Genomic DNA, 20,153 nt, shown 5'->3' with positions numbered 1-20,153 from the left:
CGACTTCAGCTCAGGTCATGATCTCACAGTCCGTGAGTTCGAGCCCCGCGTCAGGCTCAGTGCTGACTGCTCAGAGCCTAGAGCCTGTTTCAGATTCTGTATCTCCCTCTCTCTCTGCCCCTCCCCTGTTCATGCTCTGTCTCTCTCTGCCTCAAAAATAAATAAACGTTAAAAAAAAAAAATTGAAAAAAAAAATCCGAATCTAATTTTTTGCTTAATCTTTCAAAATTACTAAATGAAAAACAAACATTAAGACCAGGAATAAATATAAAGCAAGCTTGTGAAAGTGCAACTAGATTGTTACACGTGTTTAAAATACATTTTAAGACTGCAAAAGTATTTCATTCATCAAATACTTTAAATCACCATTCATTCACTTCTAAAAAGTATGTTACATGCCTAATGTATCCAGCTCGGAGTAGTGCAGACAACCCAAAATAGTCCAGAGTCCTAGAAATGAGGACTATCTTTACATATACTGTACAATGGACTGATCTCCAGGCTATATTGCCAACGGGAGGAGGTAGGGGGAGGGTAAAGCAAATTGTGAATAGTATGCTAATGTTTAAGAAGGGGGAGAAAGATTTCAAAGACATACACATATTTGCTTACATTTTTTTTTTATATAAGGACATACCATCAATTTTCTCTGAATAATTACCCATAAGGGGAATGGCAAGAACAGGGTGAGGACTTGAATAGAAAGTAGAAGGTAGACTTCTCTGAATATATTTTACCTTGTCTTATTGACTTAAATCTGGATATTATAAACATCTTTATAATTATAAAACAAATTAAATTTATAAACAGCAAAACTAAAAATTAAACATATCCAAAGCAAAATAAGACAAATGAACCTATCCATGTATCTAGTTGATAACATAACCACAGGGAGAGAAACCGGAATTTAATCAAGAAACACAGGGACACAGGGGAGTATGTTAAACAATACCATAAAATTCAGACTACAGAAAATTCTACAGGACAACCAATACAACAAATAAGTTACAAGGGGAAAAAAAAAGAGAATAAAGAAATAAAAGCGGAATCTAGAAAGGACACTTAAGTTATCAGCCAATTATAATAAATGGATCTGATTCAAATAAATTGTAAGAAAAAAAATTAAGAGCCAGGAAAGGAAATCTGAATGCTGACTGGGTATTTAATAATAAAAGAATTACTGGTAATTTGTTTAGGTGTGATAATGATAAGATTATGTTTCTTAAGAAACTTTTCCTTTCAGAAATACATATTGAAAAATATTACATGAGCGCCTGGGTGGCTCAGTCGGTTGAGTGTCCAACTTCAGCTCAGGTCACGATCTCATGGTTTGTGGGTTCAAGCCGTGCATGGGGCTCTGTGTGACAGCTCAGAGCCTGGAGCCTGCTTCGGATTCTGTGTCTCCTTCTCTCTGCCCCTCCCTGCTCATGCTCTGTCTCTCTCTCTCTCTCAAAAAATAAATACTTAAAAAAAAAAGAAATATAGATACACATATATATGAATGAACAAAATGTGCTATGATGTGCTTCAAAATAATACAGGAGTATGCAGTTATAACTGAGAAAAGACTAGTCATAAGTTAGGCTATGAGACACTGAATTCATTGTAACATTCTATTTTTATATGCTTCAAATTTTCTATAATAAACAAAAAACTAACAAAAAGTTACTAATTACTCCCAGCGCTATTAATAACCCTTCTCTATGCAGGAAAATAAGTGGCTGATTACGCCTCTACAATTCCTATAGCACTTATTGTCTCTCCCCATCATCTGGCTATCTTACGTAATAATCCTTCCCAAACTTGACATCCTCTTCACAAATTAAGAAACATGCTAATTTCCCTTGGCGCATCTTTTCTTCAACCAGGAGCTCTACCTTTCTAATATATGAGAATTGCAAGTCACAGTACTGGAGATAATAAAAGAAAGAAAGTAAAGAGTGAGAATTTCAAAAAGGAAAACAAATGATAGAACAGGCAGTTATATAAATCCTTAGGAAAAAGTAAAGAGTGAAGGAAATGAAGCCTATACCTTAGAAATAAACTCCTACATCCCTCAGTAAAAAGAGCAGGAAGCCAGATACAACAAGCACTGAAAGCCGATGATCTCGCATGAATTTATTATAAGCAAAGCCCTCATCATAAAACTGCATGTACTGAGGAAGGCTAGGCTGAGCACGTTACATAAGTGTTACATCCCTAAGGCCTCAATGGGACCTCAGGAAGCTAATCAAGAACTTCAAACCAGGGGCCCTGGCTGGCTCAGTAGAGACAGCATGTGACTCTTGATCTCAGAGTTGTGAGTTCAAGCCTCACGTTGGGTGCAGAGATTACTTAAAAATAAAATCTTAAATGGAAATGCAAGCTGGTACAGCCACTCTGGAAAACAGTATGGGGGTTCCTCAAAAAACTAAAAATAGAACTACCCTATGACCCAGCAATTGCACTGCTAGGTATTTATCCAAGGGATACAAGTGTGCTGTTTCGAAGGGACACATGCACCCCCATGTTTATAGCAGCACTATCAACAATAGCCAAAGTATGGAAAGAGCCCAAATGTCCATCGCTGGATGAATGGATAAAGAAGATGTGGTATGTATATACAATGGAGTACTACTCGGCAATCAAAAAGAATGAAATCTTGCCATTTGCGACTATGTGGATGGAACTGGAGGGTATTATGCTAAGTGAAATTTAGTCAGAGAAAGACTAAGATCATATGACTTCACTCATATGAGGACTTTAAGAGACAAAACAGATGAACATAAGGGAAGAGAAACAAAAATAATATAAAAACAGGGAGGGGGACAAAACAGAAGAGACTCATAAATATGGAGAACAAACTGAGGGTTGCTGGAGGCGTTGGGGGGGGGGGGATGGGCTAAATGGGTAAGGGGCTTAAGGAATCTACTCCTGAAATTATTGTTGCACTATATGCTAACTAATTTGGATGCAAATTTTAAAAAATTAAATTTAAAAAATTAAACAATTTTTAAAAAGTGAAAAAAAGAGAAGGAAAAATAAAAAGAAAATCTTAAAAAAAAGTTTAAAAAAAAAAGAACTTCAAATCAGAAAATCAGAAACGCATCCAACATTCAGAGGAAGAACAGTAGGGGGAAAAAAGGCCTCCTAGTTGTGTATTATCTGCCTGATTGTGTGTTTTTAAATTTTTTATTAATGTTTATTTTTGAGAGAGACAAAGAGAGCACAAGTGGGGAAGGAGCAGAGAGAGAGGGAGACACATAATCAAAAGCAGGCTCCAGGCTCTGAGCTGTCAGCACAGAGCCCGAAATGGGGCTGCAAGATCATGACCTGAGCCGAAGCCACACACTTAACTGAGCCACCCAGGTGCCCCTGCCTGATTGTGTATTAAAGCAAAACAAATGTGTAAGTAAAACTGAAGTAGTGGGGGACAGTCTGAAGTTTCCATAGAGCAAGAATGGCACTGCACTCATTACTACAAATTTAACAATAGTAAATGGGAAATATGTATGTACTTACATATTCCTTCATTCATTCACTACCTCAAATTCACTAATTCTATTTTTATTAAGGTAGTTAAGTTTTCAACTAATCTACCATCAGGATTTTAAGAGACTTAACTCCCACTATTAAGGAGAGACTTCCATAAATTACTTAGCTTCTTAGTGTCAGCTTCTTTTTATAATACATGTATTACATAAATTTTGTCTCTTCAATGAAACACTAAGCCACTTAAAGCTAAAACTATGTCTTTTATCATCTTAAATCCCCTCTATGTATTCTACAGAGTAGATGCTCAATAAATATTTGGTCATTTAGCTATACAGAACTAATAAATACAGAACTAATATATATCCAAGAAGTACTCTAAATATTGTAAGGAGGCTTCTGAGTATGGAAAAGACCTGCCCTCAAGAGCCTGCAATCCCTTCTGTCATAGTGATATTTTAAATATGCCATAGTTTAGGGTACCTGAGTGGCTCAGTCGGTTAAGCATCCAACTTTGGCTCAGGTCATGATCTCACAGTTCATGGGTTTAAGCCCCAGATCAGGCTCTGTGCTGACAGCTCGGAGCCTGGAGCCTGCTTCAGATTCTGTGTCTCCCTCTCTCTCTGCCCCTCCCCCCACTCACGCTCTCTCTCAAAAATAAATAAACATTAAAAGTAAAATTAAACATGCCATAGTTTGGGGGTTTGGAGAGAAGGGAGAGCAGCACACCAAATAGCTACTGCTACTGTTTAATAATCATTTCAAAAGTATGCCAGAATTTCTACAAATTTCCACCAACATTTAATCTTCTCTCTAAAGACTATTATATAAACTGAACTCAGATCTATTCACAAACAGGATAATGATTAGAGAGTAACAACGCACTCAGATAAACATCACTGCAGAATATATTGTTTATTAACTGAAAAGAAATAGGATTACGGCATTAGCAGATCAAGGAAATAAAACAGGAGATATACATTTAAATATTTGTCAGAATTTATAAAAGTCAAGCAAGTTAATTTGCAGAATTGCAGAATTTGTTTCAATTTGGTTGGAACAAAAAACACATCCTAGGAGCAAAGGGATAAATTTCAATATGGATAAGAGGAGTATATGCTGAATGAATGTCAAAGGGAATCAAGAAGTACAGTATTTGGAATTACTTGGGTCTTGTACCAAACATTAGTAATGCTACTAATGTTGCAGAAAAGGTGTTATAAATTTATACACATAAACACACTAAACTTTAAGAGAATACACACTTACAAGAATCAGTTTCTTTAAAACCTGTAAGTAGAAGAAAAGATACAAGAAAAACGTGATACCAAAAAAGCCATTCTAGAAAAACATAAGACAACATAAGTAAAAAGTATAAAAAACAAAATACTAGGAGAAAAAACTAAGAAATAACAGAGTAAACCAGCACATCACAACAGAAATACACAACATCACAAATCATTGTTAAAAGCAATGCAGTTAAGTGGAACCCTCACACAATGCAGGTGGGAGCGTATAATGGTGCAGCCACTGTGGAAAACAGTCTGGTGGTTCCTCAAAAGTAAACAGGAATCTCCGCTACTCTATTCTGAGGTATATGGCTAGAATAATACCCAAAATAGGTATTCAAATGATACTTATACATGAATGTTCACAGTAGCACTATTCATAATAGCCAAAAGGTGGAAACAACCCAAATGTCTATCTACCGATGAACGGATAAACAAAATGTGGTGTAACACCACAATGGAATATTACTCAGCCTTGAAAAGGAATGAAGTATGATACATGCTACAATATGTATAAACCTCTAAAACATTATGCTAAGTAAAAGAAGCCAGACACAAAAGTCACATATTAATTAGATGGTTCTATTTACATGAAATACCCAGAATAGGTAAATCCATAGACAGAAAGCAGATTAGTGGTTGCCAGGATCAGGGAGAGGAGGGAAGAAAGAGATCCATAATGTTCTAAAAATGTTTTGGAACTAGATAGACATGATGGTTCCATAACATTGTAAATATACTAAATGCCACTAAATTGAACACTTTAAAATAGTTAATTTTGTTATGTTAATTCCACAATTAATAATAAACACAAATGTCCCCTCCTCCAAAAATGCAGTAACAGCCATGCTTCTTATCATCTGCTAATAACAGAAAACACTAAAATTGTTTGCCAGAGATCTCTTTAGATTCCTTTGTTTCTTCTCTCCTGTAAAACATACCTGACTAAATCTATCATTCCCTTCCTTCTAGAATCCTCACTTCCATATGGCTCACACTCCATATAGCTACCCTATACCCCCATTCTCACTACCCCTCATTAACCTCTTTCATTTTGTCCTGAAAAACCTTAGTTCTCAGGGCAAAATGAGAACTGCTAATCACTTCCCAGTTAACCTGCTCCTCTTTCTGTGGAAAAATAACCCTTTCAATTTATCAAACTTTTCAGTATGTTAAGTCTGAAATGACGATAAGATACCCAAATGGAAAAATCAGCAAGGTGGACAATCTGAGTTCAAGAAAAGTGGCTGATCATGATCAACACATTAGTGTTTGATGAAACCAGGTGCAATGTCAGGGTTGAAGAAAGAACAGGCTAAATGCTTTTGACCCATCGTACACCTAACCCTGGATCATTTGGTTTCCATAATCTTGCTCCAGGCTGCCAAGTATTACTGGAAAAAGTTATGAAATCCTTCAAAGTGAGTTCACTGCAAGTCCATATTGTTTCAATTTTAAATGAATACTACTTCTAAGTAATCCTGTTATTTGCTTATTGATTTATCAGCACAATGATTTTCCAACTATGAGCTTCAGACTCCCGGGGAGCTGCACAATTAGCTATCACAATGGATACCCAGAGGCATGCATTATATAAAGAAATATACACCTATATGTATTAACATTTTTCCAATGTGCAGATACTGGGGTTAATAAAACACAACGTCATGTGAGAAAGTACTAAAACAGCAGCTTTTTGCTAATACGCATTTTCTCAACTAACAAGCACTATAAACATAACTACAGTGATGTGGGGGGAGGGTTTCACAAACCGTTGTGAAGTTAAAAAGGTTGTCATCTTCAAAATACTGGGAACCACTGCCTAAGAGAATCTCCCACAGCACTTAAACATGCTTTCCGCACTCAAAGCTCCTAGGTACTCCCTGCCCACTTCCACTCCCAATTCTCCTTTCATTTTCTCAAGAAAATCAAACACATGCTCATATATCCCCTAATCTGCCATCCATCTGAATTTATTTTTTTTCACTACTTCTCTATTTGATACTTTAGAAGTTACTGGTGTGCCTCTTCCCTTTTAAGGCTAATTCAGACATACACACCTGATCCCATCTCTTCCTTGGTCCCTACTACCTCAATCTATCAAACAGGTTTAATCTCTCCTTCAAAAGTTTTTTCCCTTCGGGGCACCTGGGTGGCGCAGTCGGTTAAGCGTCCGACTTCAGCCAGGTCACGATCTCACGGTCCGTGAGTTCGAGCCCCGCGTCGGGCTCTGGGCTGATGGCTCGGAGCCTGGAGCCTGTTTCCGATTCTGTGTCTCCCTCTCTCTCTGTCCCTCCCCCGTTCATGCTCTGTCTCTCTCTGTCCCAAAAATAAAATAAACGTTGAAAAAAAAAATTTAAAAAAAAAAAAAAAGTTTTTTCCCTTCTACCTAAAAACATTTTCAGATCTATCTTATTCTGATAAAACTTGATTCTACTACATGTTCTAGCTACTACTCTATTTCTTCCTTTTGCTGTCAACTTCTAAGGGCTGGCCTGTTATAGACTGAGCCAACTACCTATTTTTATAAATAAGATTTTGTTGGAATAGCCATCCTGTTTTTTTAGGTATTGTGGCTGCTTTCCCACAAGGGCAAATTTAAGTAGTTAGGAAATCCTATGGCCTGGAAACCTACAGTTTGTCTCCTAAAAAAAAAAAAAAAACAAAAAAACAAAAAAACAAAAAAACCCTGGGTGGCTCAGTCAGTTGAGTGTCTGACTCTTGATTTCGGCTCAGGTCATGATCCCAGGGCTGTGGGATTGGGCCCCACATCAAGCTCTGCACTGAGCAAGAAAGAACCCTGTTTAAGATTCTCTCTCTCTCTCTCTCTCTCTCTCTTTCCCTCTGCCCCTTCTCGCCCACTTGTGCTCTCTCTTAAAAAATTTAAAAATAAAAATAAAAATAAATAAATAAATAAATAAATAAATTTTTAAAAAGGGGTCAAGTACTGGGGCTCCAAAGCATGATCTACATTCAATGCCATCATTTCCTCTGAGAACAAGTGGGTACTATTAAAGGTTTTGGAGCAAAGTAAAGTACCATGAGCAAAAGGGCCTTTCAAGACTCCTAGTTTAACAACAGTGTGCAGGGAAGATATAAAAGATCATTTAGGAAATCACTCACTGCAAGAGTCTAGCATTAGGCATACAGGGAGAGAAACAAAAGGGACTTTGTAAAGGAATAAGCATCAAGATTAGATGCAATATATGACAGAGAAGACAAAGCTCACACCAAAATTTCAATCTTTGGTGATGTGGTTTCTCCTATAATCTACTGTAGACTTACAGCTTTTCAGAGTCTATCTTAGTGACTGTAGAGTTCCTAAAATCTCAATACTAATTCCATATCCTCTGTGTATCAAGCATTCCCCATGCTTGCTACCTGGCTAATTCCTAGGTAAGCAAATCACTTAGGAAGAGGCAGTCCCAACAGAGTTGGCCAAATGAGAACACAGGACCAATGTCAGAGATGGATGGAGTACTCACCTGTGATACCAAGTAGAGAGAGAGGGGGACTAAGATTTCAGGTCCAGAACTGGCTCTAGCCAAACAGGAAGAAGCAGCTATGAATTTGCTTACAGTAGAAGCAGAGTGTCTTTGATATTCTGACATACTCTTTCTGATGTTCACACAGACCACTATTAGAGCAGCCACTGGTAAGAGTCTCATGAGAAACAAGCCAAAAAACAAGACTGAAAGGTGAGGAATTAAATGGAGCAGACCCTATTGGTCTTTTGTCTAGGAAAAGCAGTCTTCCTTATTAAAGATGGTACTACTTTTCAAAATGGCCAACATGATACTAACCTTCATTTACAGAGTTTTCACATCCCACAAGATTGAGAAGGATATCATCATCTTTATCATCAACTTCACATCCCAGCAGCATCCAGTTCTCCACGTTATCACTTTCTGAAATGATGCTCTCTTCCTCTTCACTTGAACTGACCTCTATAATCATGACCTCTCGGATTGTACCCGATAGCTCTTCAGATTTAGGCTTCTCAATATTCCTCTTGCATTTCTTATCAGTCAACTTATTAGAATGAAAAGATGCAGGAGGACCTTGGGTTTTTTCTTTTGCTTGGACTCTAAAATTCTTTCTTTTGCATCTGTAAATACTATCTTCATCAGACAAAGTGATGACCTCTGACCCATCTGATAGCTGGATGACCTCACTATCCGAAAGGATAATTAAGTTCTTCTGATTTGGTTTACTAATGGATGATTCAGAATTCCCAGAGTTCTTCTCTTCATGTTCTTCCTCTTTAATGACATTATCAAGATGTTGGGCATAATGAACTTGGCTGTAGAGCTGAAATTCCACCTCACTATCAACACTCAGTTCACTAGAGGACTCTTCACGATAAAGGTCATCTTCGTATGCTTCTATAGTCTCATAACCACCAAACATCATGGAAAGTCAGTAATCTTGATGCTGTAAAAGAGAAAATCATACAAAGAATGTATTTTAAAAGCTCAGATCATGCCTGTTTAGTGCATAACAATATCACCTTAGAGCTAACTTCTGTGAAAGCCATCACTGTTCTCAGTGACATATTAAAATACCTTTTCCTCTTAGAGTACCTTTTTTTCAAGGATTTCCAAATCCTGTTATGACTTACTCTAACAATGCCCACCCCTCCCAAATGAAAATTACTACCAACAAATTGACTTACAGCTATTAGTGGAAACACAATATTTTGCAGGTGTGACAGAAAGAAAAAAAAGGTTGACATCCACTGCTTCAGACACCAAACATTTTTTTCCCCTAAAATGTTAAAAATCACAAGAATGTTTTAAGTCATTCTCACTAGTCCGTCCATTTTTCATCTCTTCCCTGGTTCTGGCTCTTCCTCTCATCTTTTCAGATATGCATTCTCACATAGAAATATCACTTCAACTTTAATGAAAATCCACTACAGGAAACAATCATTTACTGTTTTAGTGCAGATTTTTATTTTCAATCAAAAAATTAATCTCATGACCTTAACTTGACTAAAAGAATACATAAAAATAGGTGATAAGCCATGGTTTACTTTTGTACTAGCAATAAAGATGTGTATGAAACACACACTAAGGACCTAAAACTGAGGCAAACTCCTAGCTACAGGAGCACTTTATTTTCCTACTGTGGCATATTAAATCTTATTCACCTTCCACTCAGCTTAAACATCACTTTTCTGAGAAGCTTCCCTTGACCCACCAGACTAAATTAAGTGTCCCTTTTATAGGCTTCCATAGCACTTTACATTTCAAAACACTCACCACAGTTCTAATTACTAATTCAATGTAAATCTCCCACAAAAACAGACGACATAGCCCAGGAGAGCAGAAACTATATGCACTTTGTTAAACACTGGATCCCCAAAGCCAAGCAGAGTAACTGGTATTTGGCAGGACCTGCATGAATGTCTGTTGAATTAACGGATAAATAAATAAAAGAATAATATTATCTGGCATTTGCTCTTCAGTACTAATAAATCTAGTATGGGCCTAAAATATGGAAATTATGGTGGGACGAAGTTCACAGTTGTCTCCAACTATTCCAACTATTCTCTTATCAACCCAAAATCTACACAGATGTTTCAATGAGGTACTGATGGAACACTGATCCAAATGAGAGCTCTGGAAAAATAACTCAGGTTTTGTTCAAAAATCAGGGACAGCCTAAAGAACAATTACGATGAAAATTTACTCTTTCCACGTCCTTTTTAGCTATACAAATGCAATTCAGAAAGACCAGCTGTTTTTAGTTTACCAATTTTCAGCCCCAAATGTCAGTGTTCTGATGGTAGTTTTGGTAATATAACCAGCTGACTCCAAGAAGCAAATGAACAAAAGCCCAAAATGCACTCCTTACAATGGAGTTTTTCTGTTCACAGAAATAAAGAAACCGTGTCATACACTTTAAACTTACACAATGTTATATGTTCAGTTATACCTCAACAAAGCTGGGAGTAAAAATGATAACTTCTGAGTTAACAATACAGTATTGTATTCTAGAAATCTGCTAAGAGTAGATCTTAAAATGTTCTCACTGGTGGAAAAAAAAGGAAGACAGTATGTGAGGTGATGGCTGTGTTAATTAATCTCAATGTGGTAGTTATTTCATACAACAGATCATGATATCGTACACCTTAAACTTACACAATGCTATTTGTTAATTATACCTCAGTAAAGGTGGGGGTGGGGGGAAGAAACCAACTTTTAAATGCCTTTTTCTTCTAAAAGTTACGATACACCTGTTCCATTCTTACACTGTCCTTCAGGTTGCTATGCTGTTGTTGTCATACAAGTTAAATGTGGCTGTCTGAATAATAATGCTCATAGCATTTATCAGTTTATATTGAAATGTTAGCCTCAGAGCAATTCAAATAAAAGATGAATTCTTTCCTTTTTATTTAATAGGTAAATTAATTCTGAAAGAAGTCAAAGGAATTATGCTTCCTTCAAAATCCTCACTGGATCCATACTGATAAAACATAAATAACATAATTCCAGTGCAGCACAGAAAAAATTAAAAGAGCTAAATTACAGAGTTACAAATTTGTACTACTCTTGGAACCATCCCAAAGGAAAGGGATTAAGAAAAGAGCCACGGGCACACCTGTGAATGTATGCCAAAAATAAACTACAGAAATATAATAAAAACTGACTTCCTTGGGTCTAGGGGTTTATCTCTTTCCTTGAAATGTAGAAAAATGAATTTAACAATTTAGCCCCTATGGCCTTTAAGAGGATTTTGTATCTTCTGTACTTGAAAATTGTGCTCAGCATAACTTGCTCTGCTCTTTATGTAGCTTATGTATGCCAGGGTTAAGGTTTGCCCGAGGCTATTTTGGTTTATGTTTATGTACTACTTTAATCACATTCAAATGCATTTAATTTTAAGTATACACTCGCAGGACAAATATGAAATAAATAAATACACACACACATCTTGAACTAGAAGACTTTCTCAGCTTTTAATCATTATATACGATCTCAAGCATACTTAACTAGATAACATAAGGTCCCTATGAGAGCCACAAAATTTTAAACCTCAAAGAGACCTTCCTGATTATCTCACACAACCTCCTCAATTTACACATAAGGAAATTAAAGCCTAAAGAGATAAGGAAGCCTATCCAAGGTTATGCAGCTGATTAAGAACATAGGTGGGACAGATTCACATTTCCCTGACTCTTAGCCAAGTGTTCACTAAGACTTTTTTTTTCACTTTTCCAAAATAACTTCAAATAAAAATTTTTTTAAAAAAGCTTCCTTCAAAGCTATATTTGCATTGGTTCTAACACCTAAGTTTATCTCAAAAATATCCATTTCACTTCCCAGTGGAGTATAAAAACTATGAAAGAGGCATTTTAATTGGAAGGAAAAGCATACATGTGAATTTATTATCACTTTACCATCCAAGAACCTTGCAAGTTGGTACTCAAGAGTACAGCAATCCCATGACCAAAGAAGATGGTTCTTAAAACCTAAAACACCCAGTTTGAGAATAAAATTTATTCATAAAATTAAAATGGTTTAACTAATAAAAAACAGGCATAGAGAATCACTGCAAAGACTCTCACCATTCAAAAGTGGGAGTAGTTTTCATTCACTAAAAATTTTTAAGCTACACAACTTAAGGCTTATTTTAAGCTTTTATATTTTACTATAGTATTTTTGAGGCCAATACTTTTCTGCTCTAACAGTCTACCAGCTGGTCATTCCAGACCTTTTGCTCTTATTTCCTTTCAAAGAACTTTTAGCCTAAATGTTTCTTCTTGATGACATAGGTATCCACTTCAACATTCAAATCACAGATTACTCTTAAGTCCAATGTTCACTGGAAAGTGATTAATAGACATAGTTGATTTTCAACTTAAAATTTCTGACATACTCTATTATATTTATATACTCTGCTAGCTATCCTGACAGTGACAGATTTGAAACATTATTAAGTTCAGTCTAGAATGAAAATCTCTACCTATTCTTCAAATACAATTTTCACTCTGAAGCAAATCTGACTAGGGTAGAGAATTCAAATATGTGAAACGACACTCACAAAAAAAAAAAAAAAAAAAGAGAGACAATACAAGATATTGGTGGGAGAAAGTTATGCTAAATTTATTCAGACAAGTCTAGCTGTTCTTGGTATACATAGTCTTTTTATGATAACTAATCCTATCTCAAAACACTTCCTTCACCTTTCTCTCAAACCTTCTTCCTTTTACTACACAGCACCTTACTCTTGTAGCCACTTTATAATCCTCACTTCCAGGTCTTCCTCAGTTCATCCCCTACCCTCAGATTCTGGAAAGCAACAATACTGAACTGTCCCCCAAAGGTAATCCTGTCTGAAATATACACACAGCCCATTTCAGAGTCTTTGTATGTTACAGCAAAAGTATTCGAAACACAAAGTCAAGAGCTTTGGAATGGACAGTCACTAACTTGCACGCTCTCATTTTATGTATACAGAAACGGGCTCTCTGAGAAGCTTATTGATTCATTGAGCCTAAAGATCTCCTCACTGGACCCTGTAATGTGAAACGGAGGTAAATTCAGCCTAAACATGAGATTCCTAGAGTCACCAGCGATTCAGTGGTGGAGCCACGACTAGAACCGAGGCCTGCTGATTCCCAGCCAGTTCTCCCACTGCACCTGCAGCTTTTAAAGTTGGAAGTTAACTGCGGGCTCACAGGATGTGAGGGATATAGCAAATCTTGGTGCACACAGTCCAAATCCCCCTGTTTTACATAGGACAAGTAGCACAACCCCCTAAAATTTTCTGACCCCACAGTTGTAAGCTGTTGCTTCTGACAGCAGAGGCTGGAGTTGGGCTATTCGGTCCCCCACAGGCCGGGCTCCCTCAGTGAGGCAGGACCTCCGCGTTTAACTGACTGACCGGCTTCCCTAAAAAAAAAAAAAAAAAAAAAAAAAAAAAAACGGGACCTGGGGGAGGATAAAAGGCATGGGGTAGAAACGCCACCCCCACCAAGGCCATGGGTGCCCAGGGTTTTTTGAACCACGACCTCGCCCCTGGCCGAGTAGGGAGAAGCGAACACCCCAGCCGGTCAGCCGAGCCGCAAGAGGCAGAACACGACTGAGGGGCCACGAGCTGCACCCTGCCACGAGTAGGGACAGACGGGGGGCGCGGAGGCCGGGGAGGGGACACGAGCTAGTTCCACAGCCCTGCGAGAGAGGCGGAGGGCGGGCAGGGGTCCCCCGGCCGCGGGCGGCTGGGGGTCCGTCACACACATACTCACTGCCGCGGCTGCGACCAGGAAGCACCAACCAGGAACCAAAGCGCGTAGAGGGATGGGGAGGGGCGAGGACAAATGAGGTAAGGAAACCGCGTCCGCGCGGACCCGGGAGGAGGGAAGGCACTTCCGGGGAAAACACAGCTCCCGGGAGTTGTCTTCCGTCCCCGCCTACCCGGCGAGCCCTCTGTGCGCATGCGTAATAACTGTTAACCCTTTCATTTCCCTGCTGATAATGTGTTGAGTTGCCTTCCTTGCTTTGCCCCTTCCCCTTCGTGACTTCTTTCAAAGATACCTAGGCTACATCTATAATGGGGTAACACTTGGCTTTAAAGACTTGCACGCAGGGGATGCTACTTAGTAGGCAAAATCAGGGAAGACCTCGCACCCTTTCTGTGCCGGAGAGGAAAACTACATCTCCCATGATGCCCCTGGGCGGGTTTCCGGACGGGCTCCGCCTCCTGCTGTCTTGACCTCCGGGGAAACCTCTTTGTGCCACGTGGCGTGGGAGGTGAGCTGAGACCCAAGTGGGTTAGGGTAGGGAGGACGGGTTCTGGAGGCCGGTTCCCCAGCGTACAGCGGGACCTCGACGAAAGAGAACCTTCTTTGAAAGAGTCTGGCCTTAACGCTAGGTGATCTTAGGCAGGTCCCTTCCACCTCTAGTTTGAAGTTGAATTTAGTTAGTATTGGGATGATTCTGGCTCTCTCTTTCCTAGAATTCGAGGCAACAGATTTAACTCTTTGTGAGTCTTGAAGACATGCCTTTTTTTTTTTTTTTTTTTTTTTTTTTTAGCTCTACGCTCTATGTTGGTCTTCAACTCAAGAGTCAACATCTCTACTGACTGAGCCGGCCAGGCGCTCATGAAGAGCTGCATTCTTGATAAAGATTGAAGTTCATACTCGTCCTTTGGAAGCCTTCAGAGGCTACAAGATTGTGTTAGAAGCCTCTGTCTTCTGTTCCTCTTCTCACACCTTATTTTAATACTTAGCAATAATAAACCCATCTGTACAACTTTACACAATGGCAAAGCACTGTATAGGTTGGTCCTGGGCAACAGTCCTGAAAGATAAGCTTGACATTGGTACTTCTTCCCAACATTTTTTGAGCATCTGTTAAGAAGCAGTGTTAGCAACTGTGGATGTAGTGGTAAAAAAAAAAAAAAAAAAAAAAATTTAAGTCTCTGGTCTCCTAGAGCTGAGTCTAGCTGGGAAAACAATACAATTTGGGTGTAGTCTAAGAGTGTGATCAGGAAAATAATTAGAAATTAAATTAACATGGTAAATGCTAGGAAGAAGGACAGGTTACAATGAAAAGGTAAACTTGGAGGAACCATTTTGCAGAGCAGGAAAAAGGCTTAGAAGTGGATCACAGAGATTACTAAATTGTTTAGGTAATGTGTATGGTGTAGAGAAGTTATCTCTAAAAAAATAAAGTGTTAAGCTTTTGTCAAGTGCCAGGCTTATCTATAAGTGTATTACGTATAAACCCTTTTAAAAGAATGTTTAATGTTTATTTTTGAGAGAAAGAGAGACAGAGCTCAAGCAGGGGAGGGGCAGAGAGAGAGGGAGGCAGAATCTGAAGCAGGCTTGGGCTCAGCTGTCAGCACAGAGCCCAAGGTGGGGCTAGAACCCACAAACTGGGAGATCATGACCTAAGCTGAAGTCGAAGGCTTAACTGACAGCCACCCAGGCGTCCCTAAACCCTTTTAAATTTTAAGAGCTTTTTTTTAAGTTTTGATTTTTTTATTTTGAGAGAGAGAGAGCATGAGTGAGCATGCGGGTGGGGGAAGAGCAGAGAGAATCCATAGCAAAGAATCCCCAGTACACCGTTTTAAATTCTAACAACATTTTGGGATGCTTGGGTGGCTCAGTCAGTTAAGCATCCCACTTCTGATTTCAGCTCAGGTCATGATCTCACAGTTCCTGAGATCAAGCCCTGTATAGGGCTCTGCACTGACATCAAGGAGCCTGCTTGGGATTCTCTCCCTCTCTCTGCCTCTCTCCTACTTGCATGCACTCTCTCTCTCTCTCTCTCAAAATAAATAACCATCTAATTAAAAAGTTATAAATAAGTTTTAACAACCTTTTGAGGTTGATTTTTATTTTTATTTTAAGTAATCGGTACACCCAATGTGGGGCTCAAACTCACAACCCAAAGATCAAGCTTTGCACACTCTACCAACTGAGCAAGCCAGGCTTCCCTTGAGGTTGATTCTTCATTCCCATTTCACAAAAAAGGAAACATTCAGAGAGGTTAAGCAACTTGCCCAGGGCCACAAGGTTAGGAAATGCACTGAGTGACCATGCCCAATCCTACTATTACTCAAGCATTCAACAAAGATTTACTACTTACCATTAGTCAAAATGCTTTAGATACTCCTTTTAGGTTATTTCATAAAACCTGTAGTCCTCTGGATGGCACTTCATGAACTGACATCTGCCTCCCTGTTGACCACCATGCTAAATCCTGAGCAGTCACCAGAAGACACTATGCTCTCCTATACCTGTGCCTTTGCAAAAGGCATTCCCAGTGCCTATAAAGTCCTTGTCTTTGTCTTTTAAATACACCCCTACCATACCCTACTGCACTCAAGCCCTGGGTCTTCAGGAAGAAGACCAGCCAGACAGAATAGGCATTCCTTCCCTTAGGCTTCCCTACAATTTGGACAAATCTCCATCAAGTCAATTATACTGTGTTTGCCTTACAGTTGTCTCCCAGCTGGATTGTGGACTCTCTCAAGGCAGAAGCTTTGACATTTTATCTTTGTATCTTCACAAGCTAACATGGTACTTAGCAGACCCCAAGCACTCATTAAAGGTGTTAAAGAAATGAAGGCAAACTAAGAACTAGATGTGGATTCACCAGCTGTCAGATCAGTGGGGAAACCATGTCATGTCCCCAGATAAGTGGGATGCAGTGTAGTGCTCTATGACATTAAGACGGGCATAAAGAGCTGCAGGGGTCCCAAGGATACAGAGATCTGTAGATGAGGAGAGTAGTGTATATATACACACTTTTGCCTTGACATGGTGAGTTCTCATTTAGATGGCTTTTAGAAACTGAGAGATCTGGTCTCCTATTACAGTAATGGGAAAACTGAAGCCAAGAAAGGAAGAAACATGCCAAGAGTCACCTAGCAACCTAGCAGAGGCAGAGCTGTGTCTATAGTCTGGGTCTCTGAGTCTCTCCCCAAATCACACACACAGTAGTTCTGTTTCCACCTCCTGCAGTCTCTAGTCCACACTTCTTGAAATCATGGGTAGCAATATGCAAAATACCCTGAAGTCTGTCTTACAGAGAATGTTCTAGAGAGCCCACTTATTTGAGGAAGGAAGCACCTGTTTTCCCCCCAAGACGGTGGCAGTACTACATCAACAGTGAGCAGCTGAATTGGGACGAGGGTCCAGGACAAAGCAGAAATCTGCTGCAGAGAGCAGACAAGATGGGGGATGTACTGTAGCAGGGTCCGGGTGAGGGTCGCATATTACTGTCTTTACTCTTCCATTGTAGAGGGAGGAGCTGCCTTTTTTCTTTGGTTCCAGTTTATCAGTAATATCTAGTACCCCTGAGAACTAACTAATCATTTTGACCACTCACTTAACAGTTGCTTTTGTATTTATTATTATCCATTCATTGAGAGCCTACTATGTAAGAGGACCTTGCTTGTCACTCCAAATATATTATCCTCTCTCCCATTCTCGAAATGACTCTGTGAGGGAGGTGTTAGCCCATTTCACTGGTATGGAAATTGCAACTTGGTAAGGTCAGGTGACTTACTGTAAATCATACAGCTGGGATTCAAACCTAAGTCTTGTCTGAATCCAAAACGATGTTCTTTTCTATGCCCAAAGCTGCCTTTCAGAACTAAACTCTTTGAGGCGGAGACTATGATGACCTACCTCTATCTCTACACCCAGCACCTAGCCCAAGGCCAAGCACTCAGTAGGCTCACAGAGAACACTTGTGGAATAAGTGGATTTAGTATGGAGTGTCCGCTAAATGAAGGCCTGCGTGCAGTATGAACGATGTTGTGGGACAGCAGCAGAGGGAGCAGCTGGGCGTTTAGAAGCGGAGAAAGCCTCCCTCTGCAGAGGGGGACGCCAAGTAAGTGGTCAGTAAGAAAAAAAAACATCAATCCAGCATTCTAACGGCAAAGAATCCTAACAGGCAATTCACAAAAGAAATCCAAACAGCCATGAACAATGATAAGAGGTGTTCAGCATCACTAATAATCAGAAAAATGCAAACAATCTCATACACAGTGGATGAGAATACAAATTGGAAAAGCCTTTGAGGGAAGCTATCTGAAGTATCAAAATTATAAATTACCTATGTCCTTAGGTGTATGTACAAAGATTGTGGTAAGAAAAATGGAAACGGCATAAATATTCATTAATGAGGAATAAAATACTTTGTGGCTTTTGGCTCAGAGGAGGCCATCCCGATTCTGGGTTATCAGACACCAGCCACCTCTATCATGCCACCTAAGTTCAACCCCCACAAGATCAAAGTCACTTATATACCTGAGGTGCACCAGTGGGGAAGTTGATACCACATCTGCATTGGCTCCAAAAATCGGCCCCTGGGTCTATCTCCAAAAAAGACTGGTGATGACATCACCAAGGCAACCAGTGACTGCAAGGGTCTGAGGATTACAGTGAAACTGACCATTCAGAACGAACAGACCCAGATTGAAGTGGTATCTTCTGCCTCTGCCCTGATCATCAGAGCCCTCAAGAAACTGCCAAGAAACAGAAAGAAGCAGAAACACATTAAGCACAGTGAAAATACCACTTTTGATGAGATTGTAAACATTGCCCAATAGATGTGGCACAGATCTTTAGCCAGAGAATTCTCTGGAACTATTGAAGAGATCCTGGGGACTGACCAATCCGTAGGCTGCAATGTTGGTGGCCGCCACCCTCATGACGTCACAGATGACATCACTAGTAGTGCAGTGGAATGCCCAGCTAGTTAAGAACTACAAAGGAAAATATATCTTTTTTTAATTTTTTTAAACGTTTATCTACTTTTGAGACATAGAGAGACAGAGCATGAACAGGGGAGGGTCAGAGAGAGAGGGAGACACAGAATCCGAAACAGACTCCAGGCTCTGAGCTGTCAGCACAGAGCCCTGATGCGGGGCTCGAACTCACAGACCGAGAGATCATGACCTGAGCCGAAGTCGGATGCCCAACCGACTGAGCCACCCAGGCGCCCCACAAAGGAAAATATTTCAAAGGATCATTTGACAACCAAAAAGAAATAGAAAAATGAGGAATAAAATAAACAAGGACACATTGAGGGGTGCCTGAGTGGCTCAGTCGGTTAAGCGTCTGACTTCAGCTCAGGTCATGATCTCACAGTTCACGAGTTCGAACCCCGTGACAGGCTCTGTGCTGACAGCTCAGAGCCTGGAGCCTGTTTCGGATTCTGTGTCTCCCTCTCTCTCTGCCCCTCCCCTACTCATGCTCTGTCTCTCATTTCTCAAAAATAAATAAAACATTAAAAAAAATTTTTTAAGAATGGGTCAGAATTTGCTAGATAGAGAAGGCAGGGGAATCTTCTGGCAAAGGAACAAGATAAGGGGAGGAAACTGACAGATGTGAGTCTCCTGCACTGAGAAACAACCAGTGGCTCTGAGTGTCCAGGACACATCATGAGGCAGGGAGAAAGGGAGACAGAGGTGAGTAAGCAGGACCCACAAATGGACACATTTCCATGCCACCTAATGAGCTTTCTTTCTACCCAGCCTCATGCCCTGCAAAAAATAACTTGAGTACTTTGGCTGCTCATTTCATTGGTGATTTCTCTTCCTACCCTAAAAAAAGAAACCCTAGAACAGTGACTGAAGGGGACATCTAGTACAATGCCCTCATTTTGCAGGAGGGAAAACTAACGCTTGGAAAAAAAAGAAACTTGCAGGTTCCCAGCAAAAGTTTGTGTTAACAGTGGCTTCCAGTTCACAATCCAGCATTCTTTCTGTTGTACCGAAGTCTGAAAGGTTGAGGCAGAAATAGAGGCTGGCAAGTGAAATGAGTGAATGTTGCCCTTTAAAGTTTGGATGTTTCGCATTTGCCACAAATACAAACTTAATGTCTGTATAATTTTAAAATGTAATTATAGAAACTGTTATCACTTAAAG

At 39.6% G+C, this 20,153-nt stretch overlaps 1 protein-coding gene, 1 long non-coding RNA gene and 1 pseudogene across 4 annotated transcripts in view; 2 read left to right on the top strand and 1 right to left on the bottom strand.

The window, feature by feature from the left end:
* LOC132663204 (uncharacterized) overlaps positions 1–11,567 on the top strand; it is a 77,660-nt gene extending 66,093 nt beyond the window's left edge. The window contains exon 4 of the long non-coding RNA XR_009602975.3: positions 11,168–11,567. This is a non-coding gene — a long non-coding RNA (uncharacterized LOC132663204). The remainder of the gene's footprint in view (positions 1–11,167) is intronic.
* Positions 1–14,127, bottom strand: part of ZCCHC7 (zinc finger CCHC-type containing 7) — a 253,514-nt gene extending 239,387 nt beyond the window's left edge. The window contains exons 1-2 of one of the 3 annotated variants that reach the window (XM_060609299.3): positions 14,014–14,127; positions 8,564–9,194 (exon numbers count right to left, since the gene is read on the bottom strand). In XM_060609299.3, coding sequence (XP_060465282.2) covers positions 8,564–9,173 — 610 coding nt within the window. In that variant the 5' untranslated portion in view covers positions 9,174–9,194; positions 14,014–14,127. Of the gene's footprint in view, positions 1–8,563; positions 9,195–10,700; positions 10,803–14,009 lie in introns of those variants that run through there. The other 2 variants (XM_060609300.3, XM_078436676.2) reach the window with 2 other exon arrangements.
* A 3,737-nt stretch (positions 14,128–17,864) lies between these two features.
* On the top strand, positions 17,865–18,986 carry LOC132663819 (large ribosomal subunit protein uL11 pseudogene; annotated as a pseudogene).
* Positions 18,987–20,153: the final 1,167 nt, after the last annotated feature.

Source organism: Panthera onca, chromosome D4 (assembly GCF_046562875.1).
Source record: "Panthera onca isolate mPanOnc1 chromosome D4, mPanOnc1 haplotype 2, whole genome shotgun sequence".
Lineage (NCBI taxonomy): Eukaryota > Metazoa > Chordata > Mammalia > Carnivora > Felidae > Panthera > Panthera onca.
The sequence above is the reverse complement of the archived record's forward strand: the minus strand, read 5'-3'. Positions and strand labels throughout refer to the sequence as shown.